Genomic DNA, 13,560 nt, shown 5'->3' with positions numbered 1-13,560 from the left:
ATGTGCAAGCATATCGCGCCTACTATGTGCATTCCAATTTGGATATTCTTGTTGTTTTTGAAACATTTGACATTTTAGTAGGCTCTCATTTCAGTATCTGCTTGGGAATGTCAACTGCACTACATACCTTGTCCAATATTCAGCGCCAGCATTGAATAACAATTGAAGAGGGCTCGAGAACTTATGTTATGCAACTGTGAGGCAAGCCGTTGGAATGCCGTTGCATGCTTTGCAATCTACAGTCGGTCCCCGTGAGCACCGATTGTGATAAGTATTGTCTGGAAAGCTCGAATTCGAAAGAGGCCTCGCTTACCACCCAGCAGGGAACGGCATGCGAAACATGTTTGGTTAATTTTATCGTGTTCTGCAATGTTCAAAATGTTTTCATTTTGAGTTCGCTCTCTTCACAGCGCAAGTGAGATCATACTGAAATAACTCGATCGTGGGAACTTGAATGTAATTAGTGCAAAGAATGTAAAAAATAAACAATCAAAAGATTAAAAGAGTCAAAGAGTCAAAGAGTCAAAGAGTCAAAGAGTCAAAGAGTCAAAGAGTCAAAGAGTCAAAGAGTCAAAGAGTCAAAGAGTCAAAGAGTCAAAGAGTCAAAGAGTCAAAGAGTCAAAGAGTCAAAGAGTCAAAGAGTCAAAGAGTCAAAGAGTCAAAGAGTCAAAGAGTCAAAGAGTCAAAGAGTCAAAAAGTCAAAGAGTCAAAGAGTCAAAGAGTCAAAGAGTCAAAGAGTCAAAGAGTCAAAGAGTCAAAGAGTCAAAGAGTCAAAGAGTCAAAGAGTCAAAGAGTCAAAGAGTCAAAGAGTCAAAGAGTCAAAGAGTCAAAGAGTCAAAGAGTCAAAGAGTCAAAGAGTCAAAGAGTCAAAGAGTCAAAGAGTCAAAGAGTCAAAGAGTCAAAGAGTCAAAGAGTCAAAGAGTCAAAGAGTCAAAGAGTCAAAGAGTCAAAGAGTCAAAGAGTCAAAGAGTCAAAGAGTCAAAGAGTCAAAGAGTCAAAGAGTCAAAGAGTCAAAGAGTCAAAGAGTCAAAGAGTCAAAGAGTCAAAGAGTCAAAGAGTCAAAGAGTCAAAGAGTCAAAGAGTCAAAGAGTCAAAGAGTCAAAGAGTCAAAGAGTCAAAGAGTCAAAGAGTCAAAGAGTCAAAGAGTCAAAGAGTCAAAGAGTCAAAGAGTCAAAGAGTCAAAGAGTCAAAGAGTCAAAGAGTCAAAGAGTCAAAGAGTCAAAGAGTCAAAGAGTCAAAGAGTCAAAGAGTCAAAGAGTCAAAGAGTCAAAGAGTCAAAGAGTCAAAGAGTCAAAGAGTCAAAGAGTCAAAGAGTCAAAGAGTCAAAGAGTCAAAGAGTCAAAGAGTCAAAGAGTCAAAGAGTCAAAGAGTCAAAGAGTCAAAGAGTCAAAGAGTCAAAGAGTCAAAGAGTCAAAGAGTCAAAGAGTCAAAGAGTCAAAGAGTCAAAGAGTCAAAGAGTCAAAGAGTCAAAGAGTCAAAGAGTCAAAGAGTCAAAGAGTCAAAGAGTCAAAGAGTCAAAGAGTCAAAGAGTCAAAGAGTCAAAGAGTCAAAGAGTCAAAGAGTCAAAGAGTCAAAGAGTCAAAGAGTCAAAGAGTCAAAGAGTCAAAGAGTCAAAGAGTCAAAGAGTCAAAGAGTCAAAGAGTCAAAGAGTCAAAGAGTCAAAGAGTCAAAGAGTCAAAGAGTCAAAGAGTCAAAGAGTCAAAGAGTCAAAGAGTCAAAGAGTCAAAGAGTCAAAGAGTCAAAGAGTCAAAGAGTCAAAGAGTCAAAGAGTCAAAGAGTCAAAGAGTCAAAGAGTCAAAGAGTCAAATAGTCAAAGAGTCAAATAGTCAAAGAGTCAAAGAGTCAAAGAGTCAAAGAGTCAAAGAGTCAAAGAGTCAAAGAGTCAAAGAGTCAAAGAGTCAAAGAGTCAAATAGTCAAAGAGTCAAATAGTCAAAGAGTCAAAGAGTCAAAGAGTCAAAGAGTCAAAGAGTCAAAGAGTCAAAGAGTCAAAGAGTCAAAGAGTCAAAGAGTCAAAGAGTCAAAGAGTCAAAGAGTCAAAGAGTCAAAGAGTCAAAGAGTCAAAGAGTCAAAGAGTCAAAGAGTCAAAGAGTCAAAGAGTCAAAGAGTCAAAGAGTCAAAGAGTCAAAGAGTCAAAGAGTCAAAGAGTCAAAGAGTCAAAGAGTCAAAGAGTCAAAGAGTCAAAGAGTCAAAGAGTCAAAGAGTCAAAGAGTCAAAGAGTCAAAGAGTCAAAGAGTCAAAGAGTCAAAGAGTCAAAGAGTCAAAGAGTCAAAGAGTCAAAGAGTCAAAGAGTCAAAGAGTCAAAGAGTCAAAGAGTCAAAGAGTCAAAGAGTCAAAGAGTCAAAGAGTCAAAGAGTCAAAGAGTCAAAGAGTCAAAGAGTCAAAGAGTCAAAGAGTCAAAGAGTCAAAGAGTCAAAGAGTCAAAGAGTCAAAGAGTCAAAGAGTCAAAGAGTCAAAGAGTCAAAGAGTCAAAGAGTCAAAGAGTCAAAGAGTCAAAGAGTCAAAGAGTCAAAGAGTCAAAGAGTCAAAGAGTCAAAGAGTCAAAGAGTCAAAGAGTCAAAGAGTCAAAGAGTCAAAGAGTCAAAGAGTCAAAGAGTCAAAGAGTCAAAGAGTCAAAGAGTCAAATAGTCAAAGAGTCAAATAGTCAAAGAGTCAAAGAGTCAAAGAGTCAAAGAGTCAAAGAGTCAAAGAGTCAAAGAGTCAAAGAGTCAAAGAGTCAAAGAGTCAAAGAGTCAAAGAGTCAAAGAGTCAAAGAGTCAAAGAGTCAAAGAGTCAAAGAGTCAAATAGTCAAAGAGTCAAAGAGTCAAAGAGTCAAAGAGTCAAAGAGTCAAAGAGTCAAAGAGTCAAAGAGAGTCGAAGGGAGTCAAATTGTGGTTCTTAGACTTTTTGTTCTTGTTATTGTACCTGATGCATTTGTTTCCAGTGCTTTATGTACATATTCTTGTTTTTATCTGTTTATGTACTTTTTGCCTTTCTCATATTAAAAGGCTATGAAATCACTGTGAAAACCGACTTTCTAACCGAGGCCCGGAGGGCCGAATGTCATATACCATTCGACTCAGTTCGACGAACTGAGCAAATGTCTGTGTGTATGTGTGTGTCCGTGTGTGTGTATGTGTGTATGAATGTAACAAAAATATACACTCACTTTTCTCGGAGATAGCTGAACCGATTTTCATAAACTAAGATTCAAATGAAAGGTCCAATGGTGCCATAGCCTGCTATTATTGTTCCGGAGTTACATGGTATGCGAAAATTAGAGAAAATGTGTGCACTCAATTTTCTTGAAAACGGCTCAACCGATTTTCCGGAACTAAAGTTTGATGGTATAAGTGACGTAACCGACAAAACACGTTGATTTTTATCGCTCTTATATATATATATATATATATATATATATATATATATATATATATATATATATATATATATATATATATATATATATATATATATATATATATATATATATATATATATATATATATATATATATATATATATAAGGGTGTCAAAATTTTGGGATCAACTCTATTTTCGTTAAGTTCTAGTGCTCAAAAGTTTAAGCACCTCGAAAAAAGCCTTCATGCAAAATTTGACCTAAATCGGACATGCTTAAGGGGTCCTGCCCGGTGATAAAGGTTTGACAATTTTCGATCTTGAAAAAGCACCATAGGGGGGAGTACATGAAATTTCCAAAATCGAAAATTTTTTTTGATGCCGAAACTCTTGAAACTGCATAAAACATCGAAATTTAGTGTCCTCCAAAATAAATTTTTTTTTGAAAAAATCAACTTTCTGGGACTTAGAAAAATTTTCATATTTAAGTCCCAAAAAGTTGACTTTTTCAAAAAAAAATTTTTTCGCCATGACACCAAATCTCGACGTTTCATGCAATTCTAAGCCTTTTGGCATCAAAAATTTTTTTTCGATTTCGAAAATTTCATGTACTCCCCCCTATGGTGATTTTTCAAGATATATGAAAATTCCACTAAGTGGACTAAGAAGGCTTTTTTTAGATTAGCATCACTGATTACAAATAGGCAACGCAAATGTCAAGCACTAGTTTGGAAAAATGATGCTGACTGTGTGACATAAACACTGAAGCATGCTTTTGTGAACTACTCGAATCAATATGCATCAATTGTTGTCAAAATTAGTGTCCAAAATTATTTAATAAAAGTATGAAACATATTTTCATGAGACTGTTATGAAAGAAGAGAAAGGCATTATCACACCACTAGGTGGATTAAGAAGGGTTTTCTTATTCCTATGCTGTCTGGTTTTGTTCTTTATTTTCTGTATTTGTTTCTTCACTTTCTGTTTATGTTCCTGCACTTTCTGCTTTCGTTCCTGTACTATCTCAAATTTTTCCTGTACTTTCTGCAGTTGTTCCAGTATTTTCTCTGCTTCTTCCTGCACTGTACTGCTCCTGGTTTTAGTCAAGGGTCCAAAGGTAAGAGGGTTTATTTTTTTCGAAATCGTTTCCGAGTTTCGTTTTCTTGCTATCGATCAATCCTAACGGGGCGAAAATATCACCTTTGTCGGGTACTTATCTTGCCGGTGGTCCGTGTAGCAACAACAGATAAGTAGGTAATTTCGGAAGGCATCCGCATCGAAACCCAAACAGAACGTTGCTGGTCAGGTTCGAGGGACGGTAACATAAATCAATAATGCTGCTATAAAACTCCGACCGAAAGTGATATCATCCTCGGTTGGTGCGTGATAGCGCAGATTGGAGTCGGCCGACCGAACACGACGAGAGATTAGCGAAATTAAGATAGAGCAAATTGAAAGAAAAAATGCATTAAAAATTGATTACTATTATCATAACCACATCGAAGCTGCTCACACTGATTCAGAGAGTTCAGTTTCCGAACAAAAATAACTGCGAAGAAAGCGCACGACTTATGATAACGAACGGTCTGATGATATATTGTAAAGGTCCTCGCTCCTTCCACAGACTTCACGTAACGGAGGACTCACGCGTGTTTTTCTGTCGACGGCGATTATTCTTCCCAGTTGCGAAATGAGGTATCCCATCAATTTCCGCCACAAGTCGCTGGCACGTCTCGTATGGAGGAATTTTTACGGGTATCCGACAGCGTGAAAAATTAAGAAATTATGTTTAGCGCTAATTTCCTTACAGGTCGTCCCACCCGAAAAAAAAAATAAAATAAAATTCACAACAACGGGCGAGTGAATCATACAGTCCTGCAGGCATTCATACGCCGAAGAACCGGTTGGCTTTCATCATCATTATTTATAGCTAGTTCCATTCTGTTGTTGCTTGCTTGTCAAAAGGAGGGATCCTGTTATGCGAGAATCGAGTGCAGTCCGATCCGTGAGAAAATGAAGGATTGCAGGAAATGCACGTTACTGGGGTCAGAGCTTTCATTGGCATTTGACCGAAGGAAAAATAGAGAAATGAAAGCGTCTTCGTTATTTGGTCGTTTTAAACGTTCATTTTGTTGTCTAGTGCTTTGGTAGTATCCGACAGAGCTTAAAATTGTCACGCATTCTCAATGAAAGAAACCATTCCAGCAGTCTCATTTTCAATGTTTTACTGTCTCATTCGTAAATGACCGACACCAGAACAAACGAAGAGAGACAAAGCATTCTCGTTTCTCATTGAAAAAAGAAAGAGTATAATTGCCAACGTCACTCTTTCCTCTATGACAAGACGAAAACAAAATAACGTCTTCAGGTAGCAACAGCAGAATTTCAATTCTCATTCTTTCATCGATGTGTTGAAAATATGTGACGCTTGGCTATAAAAAGCGACTAAAATATGGCAAATCGAAGTAATTACGTCCCAGAACTTCTTTGGAAACCAAAACTACTACAAATTCGAGCACCAACAGTTAAAACTTATTGTGAAACCTTTTTCTGTCGTTTTCAATTCTCACAGCTTTGGTTGAATATCGACACTGCATACTATGGGATTTTCACTGAAAACTGCAAATGACTGAAAGGGCAAATGAAAGAAAAAACACAATTTTGAAACTACTGTCCCGCTTATGTCATTGACTGGACATGGATTTCGTTCTAATAGTTTGCAAGCGAAGCTGAGAGTGACAGTAATTGCTTGTCATTTTCGTCTATTTTTCAGTCAATGAAAATGACTTTTATTAGCTCTGGTATCCGATATGGTACTGTTTTGTAATGATGAGGATGAGAAGATTGACCATATGGAAGCTGCATCCGCATCATAAAGTGCAAACGATTGCAGCTCCAATTGCATTTCTTTTTATAGACTTGAAAGATTAAATGTATGATGATAAATACACGCTAGAGTTTTTTCATTCTCTGGCGCTCATGACTTACGTACTGCGTTATCAAAAACCCAAAGTAGAGTTGAACTAAATTCCAGAGAGAAATCTGACCAATTGTTTTAACAGATAGCATATTAAATGTATGATTTTTTAACTGGTTTGATCAACATTCAAATAAACCTCAGAAGGTTACAGTCAAAGCACAAAAAAACACAAACTTAAGTGCAATTGTTTTGTGAAAGTTTTTTTTTAAATTATTTGTTCCTTTATCCTGCCTTGAAATCAGAACGGTTAAACAAAGTCGACTTAACGTTAAACTCGGAAATATTTCGATAACAATTTTTACTTTTTCCTATTTTTAAAGTCAAGGGCAGAGGACAGTACCGTAGTGGTCGTGCAGTCGGGAAATCAAAACAGGTGCACTGTGTTTTATTGATTTGAATCGCACGAAAAAAATGCACTTTCGGGGCAATTCGCGGGCAACTGTTTTGAGCCCCTTTTTTTTCCGAGTAGCATGCGTGCAAACCAAACTTTACAAAATCGTTTCATTGATCGGCTGTCAGGGAAAAACACTGGCACCGAACGAGTGGAATCAATGAAAAACGACAAGAGTAAGCTCAGAATTACCATCCTTTCAAATGTTTGTCATTACACGCAAAATCCAGTGTTCGGAAAACAACTAAAATATTAGGTATTTTTCTAAATTTAATTGGTTAAAATTTGGTACATCTAATCGATTGCTATTTTAACTAAACTGTCATTTTTGTCTTTCTCTATAGAAATGTATTAGAATTGCTGGAAAAACCGACTTTCGAACGGAGCCTCGGAGACCCATAGTGTTATATACCATTCGACTCAGTACGACGAGATCGGAAAATGTCTGTGTGTGTGTGTATGTGTATGTGTGTGCTTTTTTCGAAGATATTTTACCGCTCAATTTTATCAGAGATGGTTGAACCGATTTTAACAAACTTAGGCTCGTTTGAAAGCTACTATCGGACCATTGATCAAGTTCAAGACCAAATGGTTGTGACTTTTGGTTACGGAGATATAATGGTATAAGTGACGTAACCGACAAAACACGTTGATTTTTACCGCTCTTATATATATATATATATATATATATATATATATATATATATATATATATATATATATATATATATATATATATATATATATATATATATATATAAGGCCAAAATTTTGGAATCACCTCTGTTTTCATAAAGCTTTAGTGCTCAAAAGTTTAAGCACCTCGAAAAAAGCCCTCACGCAAAATTTGAGCTAAATCGGACATACGTTAAGGGTGCTACTCGGCGGTAAAATTTTGAAAATTTTCAATCTTGAAAAGCACCATAGGGGGGAGTACATGACATTTCCAAAATCCAAAATTTTTTTTTATGAAAAAACTCCTAAAACTGCATGAAACGTCGAGATTTAGTGTCATCTCGAAAAAATTTTTTTTTGAAAAAATCAACTTTCTGGAACCATTTGGAATTTTTTTCGAGGTGACACTAAATCTCGACGTTTCATGCAATTCTAAGTCTTTTGGCATCAAAAATTTTTTTTTGATTTCGGAAATTTCATGTACTCTCCACTAAGGTGATTTTTCAAGATATATGAAAATTCCACTAAGTGGACTAAGAAGGGTTTTTGCCTTTCTCTATAGAAAGGTATTAGAATTGCTGGAAAAACCGACTTTCGAACGGAGCCTCGGAGACCCATAGTGTTATATACCATTCGACTCAGTTCGACGAGATCGGAAAATGTCTATGTGTGTGTGTGTGCACTTTTAGAAAATATTTGAACGCGCTCAATTTTCTCAGAGATGGCTGAACCGATTTTAACAAACTTGGGCTCGTTTGAAAGCTACTGTCGGGCCATTGATCAAGTTCGAAGATCAAATGGCTGTGACTTTTGGTTCCGGAGATATGATTGTATAAATGACGTAACCGACAAAAAGCGTTGAATTTGAACGCGCTCAATTCTCTCAGAGATGGCAGAACCGATTTTAACAAACTTAGGCTCGTTTGAAAGGTACTATCGGGCCATTGATCAAGTTTGAAGATCAAATGGCTGTGACTTTTAGTTCCGGAGATATGATTGTATAAGTGACGTAACCGACAAAAAGCGTTGTATTTGAACGCGCTCAATTTTCTCAGAGATGGCTGATCCGATTTTAACAAACTTGGGCTCGCTTGAAAGCTACTGTCGGGCCATTGATCAAGTTCAAAGATCAAATGGTTGTGACTTTTGGTTCCAGATATATGATTGTATAAGTGACGTAACCGACAAAACACGTTGATTTTTACCGCTCTTATATATATAAGGGTGCCAAAATTTTGGGATCACCTCTATTTTCGTTAAGTTCTAGTGCTCAAAAGTTTAAGCACCTCGAAAAAAGCCTTCGTGCAAAATTTGACCTAAATCGGACATGCTTAAGGGGTGCTGCCCGGTGGTAAAGGTTTGACAATTTTCGATCTTGAAAAAGCACCATAGGGGGAAGTACATGAAATTTCCAAAATCGAAAATTGTTTTTGGTGCCAAAACTTATAAAACTGCATAAAACATCGAAATTTTGTGTCATCTAAAAAAAATTTTTTTTTTTTAAAATCAACTTTCTGGGACTTAGAAAAATTTTCATATATTTTCTAAGTCCCCAAGTCGATTTTTTCAAAAAATTTTTTTTTCGAGATGACACTAAATCTCGACGTTTCATGCAATTCTAAGCCTTTTGGCATCAAAAATTTTTTTTCGATTTCGAAAATTTCATGTACCCCCCCCTATGGTGATTTTTCAAGATATATGAAAATTCCTTTCATGAGACTATTATGAAAGAAGAGAAAGGCATTATCACACCACTAGGTGGATTAAGAAGGGTTTTATTTATCGTGCTGGCAGTTTAGCAATGACACCCAGCAAAGACACGCACCACACACGAGTGATGAAACGTTACAGTTTAGCGGAAAATTAAACGTTTCAATAAAGTGTCACTCGTGCAAGTAATGACACAATCCCAGCAAAGTTAGCTGCATGCATGATAGCAAAAAATGTCTCATTTGTTTTAACCAACTATTCAGTTATTTGAACTTAAGGCGCCTATTGCAATAAATATTGTTTTAATGCTTGTCAGCTTAGAGGGCGGCTAATCGTTCACCGCTTGAACAACGAAATTTTGCCTAAGTAGTTGCTTCTACACGCTCTTTGAACATAACTTATGATTTAAGTTGCGATAACTCAAATTCATCAACTGGAACCAAATGTCAATATTTGAGTATGGATTTGAGTAAAATTTGTTCAGGCCGTGAGATCTCTCGCATTTATTCATACAATAGAGTAAGCGTTGAATTAAAAAAATACTCCTAGCAGTTCAGTGCGTTTTCATTATCGGAATATTCTTATCGAATTTAGGAATGCAAGAATAGGTCGTTTTAATTTACCGTTTCTGGATCCGGTTTTTGAAACCATAAATCATCAATCGTAGATGTTTTCAATAGAAATTTTGTGGTTTCAATTATGCTAAGTGTTCTCATTTCCAACATGAGAATATCAAAATCGTTCAATTCCGACTCCAAACCGGTCAAAAAGAAACGGGTTTGAATCACTCTTTGGACTTCCCATTTAAAAGAAAGAAGCATTACTTTGTACATAAACATTAACGAATAAGAATTTTTTTTTAGAGTGTAAATTTCGAAAAAAAATTATTTTTTTTTTTTTGAGTAGAAAATATTCAAATTTTGATAGCTCCGTCACTACCCAAAAATGAGTAGATAAGTGGTAACTCAAGTTTAGAGTACGTGCACTTTTTATGAATTTGAGTGGTGTGACACTTATCGGTCATTATCACAAACAATTACCTGGCACATATGTACTCTAATAAACTCGACAAGTTTTCTTGGGAATTTCGTCCTGAAGATTGTGAAAATAAAATAAAGAAAAACAAATAAATCTATAAAGTCTTTCTGGATTATTTTAGAAGTACGATTGTAGTTCAACAAAATGGGAATATACATTATCACTTTTTGTCTTTATTTCAAATCAAATCCAATCACGATATGAAAACTATTGAAGAAATCTATGAAATGACCCTTCGGCGAAATGGCGTTCGGCGAAATTACCCTAATCCTTTGGCCACTAAAATAAATATTTGAAAATTTGCTAGAAATATCTTATGATACAACACTTTTTTTCTGTAATCCCTGTAATTCGTCTCTGTAATCGTACATATTTCTTAACTAAGTTACTAATTTACTACAATGTGAAATGTGCTATACTTCATCACTTTCAAATAGTGGTTATTACTGGAATAGTAAGGAAAATGGTGATCAAGTCATAACATTCGGACCTCTCCATTCCCTCTATAATTTTTTTTTATATTGCAAAATTTAATGATCTGTAGTTACATTTTTTACAACTCTAATACAGAATACATTCCCAAGTAACAATTCGAATGCCTTATGGTTTTGATTATAATTTATAGGAGTTTTGTAATTGATTTTTCAATCACTACCTGTTTTATGCCAACTATAATAAGTGTCTCTTTTAACCAGTAATATCATAGTTTTCAAAGCTTCTATAAAACCCTTTACCTGCACTAAAAATAAAATTAAAATAAAACAATTTGCACTAGAATAAAACCATGCAAACACTCTTAATATTGCTTTCAAACATTTTCTTTAAAACATTATTGCCAGTTAAATTCTTTCATAAATCTAGTTTTGTGTGTGTGCGTGTTCATTCTATGACAATTTCACTCAGAGTAAATTTGAGGGTTCTAAAGTACATTTATGATACATTAGTTGTAGGCTATTTGATTTATTGCTTCTTAGGTTAAGTGTAATTTGCATTAAAAGGAATTTCATGGCCGCCATTATGATGTTCTATACCGTAGCATTTATTGACATCAAATAAACTTCGAAATGAAAAAACGAGGCAATATGTTGGACTTTCATGATTCATTTTCAGATCGTATGCACAAGTTTTATCGCCACAGAATAGTTTTATACAAAAATGGCGATGAATCACAAAAAATAATTTTCATAAATCATGGAGACTTTCGCAAAAACCGCATTTATTTCAAGGCGATTAGTTATAATTCTTATTTTTATCCTTACATTCACGATAAACATAAAAGCGCATAAAGTTTTTACGTTCGGAAAAGGTCTCAAACTCGTAATTAAAATATAATATATTCTTACTGATTGCATTCAAAGTAGACATGACACACATAGTCAAGAAAAATATCAAAACGACAGTTTATTCATAGCGGAATTCATTCCATCCAAAGAAATTTAATGTTGATCGTAAAGCTGGTTTCAAAATTTTCTTGAATTTGGAGTTTTAAAGCAGGTTTATGCTGATTCTTCATTTTGATTTATAAACCTTATGAAGAATGGTCCACTTTGCAGGAACATGCTCTTATAGAGGTTTTCAGTAGGTTTTCGTGGAGTTTAAAGTTTTATTGCAAGATTTATTATGTAGCATTGAAGACAGCTACAAGTATTTAATAATATTAAAAATGTTACTTGGGATTACTTCTTCAAATTATTCAATGACTTTGGATGCGTAATTAAAGAGTCAATGGGATACATGAATAATGAAAACAAGCTACAAGAAAGACTTCGAAACACTGTGGTGTAGATTCTGCCGCAATGAAATTATGCAAAAATATCCAGGCCATTTAAATCGATAACGAAAAAAGTGGCTTACGTTTTCCGGCAATGATAACATTGTTTTAAAGAATTATCATTTGCGTAGCAACGCGAAATTACAAATATGAAACATATTCAGCATTGCAGAATTGATTTTTGTGAATAGAATGCAGATTGTACACTTACGATGAACAGTTACAAAAGCATTTGCCCACTTACCTTTGTGTACTGAATCTCCTGGTTGGGGTTTGCCATCTTAACTGGATTCTGCAAGCAAAAAATCACTACGCAATTGAGCAAACACACGCGTTCGACCAATCTGACTCAAAGGGTGTCAAACTACTATTTATTTTTAGCCTAAACTGGACCCTTTACTAGAGTGGAACCGGCAATGCTTTCAATGTGTACGTGTTCCTTTCACTTGTTATATTTGCAGTTTTATGAATCTAATCGGTCAGACAGGCCGGTCTTCGTGATGGTGAATTCGCACGATAAGAACGTAGCCGAACTCACCACGTTTGTTTCTTTTTCTATTTATCGTAGCAACACGGAAACAACTCTCAACTGAAGATGGGTAAGAACAATTGGCAACAGGTGCCGGTCGAATGAGTTTCGGTCGGATGTTGGACAGTGTGCGTGTGAGATATTTTGCGGCGTCGCAGTTATTTTATTGTTCGCAGCAGAAATCGAAGAATGCTATGTATTTTATAAATAAATATCCGATTCGAATGTTATTATTTGTTTCGTTCATCATTCGACAGTAAAGGACGATTGTATTCTACGCTCGGATGCACGTCGGAATGGTGTAAGGGAGGAAAAGAACTGAGCAGTTTAATTACGATGTATGCTATTTGTTTACAAAATCCGTTCATTTGAGTGTGACTTCAAAGTAATAGGTTGTAAATAGATTGTTCTTAAATTTTCAAATGTTATGTGTTCGGTTAGATCATACTTTAGGCTCCATTTCAATAAAGAATGTAATGGCCGTGAAAAGCAAATTCCAACTAATGGCAGCTGTCAGGGCCGTCTCAAGGATCATTTTTGGTGTAGGCAAATTTTGTTGTGAATCATCCGCCAACTATACCCAATTGATCATCCCGCAAAAGGTCATAAATCATATAAATGATCCTTTATGGTTTGAATCCTACTCGTCTACATTCCGTGCATGGCAAGAAAAACAAACAAAAAGTTTTCCAAATTTCTGAATTTAGGCGCACCTTCGATCTTGGCACCCTAGATGACCGCCTACTTCGCCTATGTCTTTATCATTATCATTATCTAAACAAAATAATTAGCATGCCAAATGAGTTTTTATTTTTAATATATTTTAGTCACGAAGAGTAAAACAACAATTTTTAATAATTTTTCATACTTTTATCAGATATGCAAAATTCTCGGTTGATTTTTCAAAAGACCATGAGAACAAGTGACAGTGTCTTTTTGTTTACTTTGTTCTCTTCTATTAATTATCAAGCAGTTTTCACGTTGATCATTGAACTCTTTGTATAAAATAGTATCCGAAAATTTCGACTTTTAAACAAAATTGTAAAATCCAAGAAAAACTTTATAATCACTCCATAATAATCGAAAGAGAAAGTGAACAAAGAGTCAACTGCCGAACAAAATTCGGTT

At 35.4% G+C, this 13,560-nt stretch overlaps 1 protein-coding gene across 1 annotated transcript in view; it reads right to left on the bottom strand.

Annotated features, from left to right (window-relative positions):
* The window catches only part of LOC131439576 (retinal dehydrogenase 2-like), a 36,514-nt gene extending 23,986 nt beyond the window's left edge, over positions 1 to 12,528 (bottom strand). The window contains exon 1 of the mRNA XM_058610754.1: positions 12,148 to 12,528. Within this exon, the coding sequence (XP_058466737.1) occupies positions 12,148 to 12,183 (36 nt within the window). The 5' untranslated portion in view covers positions 12,184 to 12,528. The remainder of the gene's footprint in view (positions 1 to 12,147) is intronic.
* Between the last annotated feature and the right edge of the window lie 1,032 nt (positions 12,529 to 13,560).

Source organism: Malaya genurostris, chromosome 1, assembly GCF_030247185.1.
Source record: "Malaya genurostris strain Urasoe2022 chromosome 1, Malgen_1.1, whole genome shotgun sequence".
Classification (NCBI taxonomy): Eukaryota; Metazoa; Arthropoda; class Insecta; order Diptera; family Culicidae; genus Malaya; species Malaya genurostris.
The sequence above is the reverse complement of the archived record's forward strand: the minus strand, read 5'-3'. Positions and strand labels throughout refer to the sequence as shown.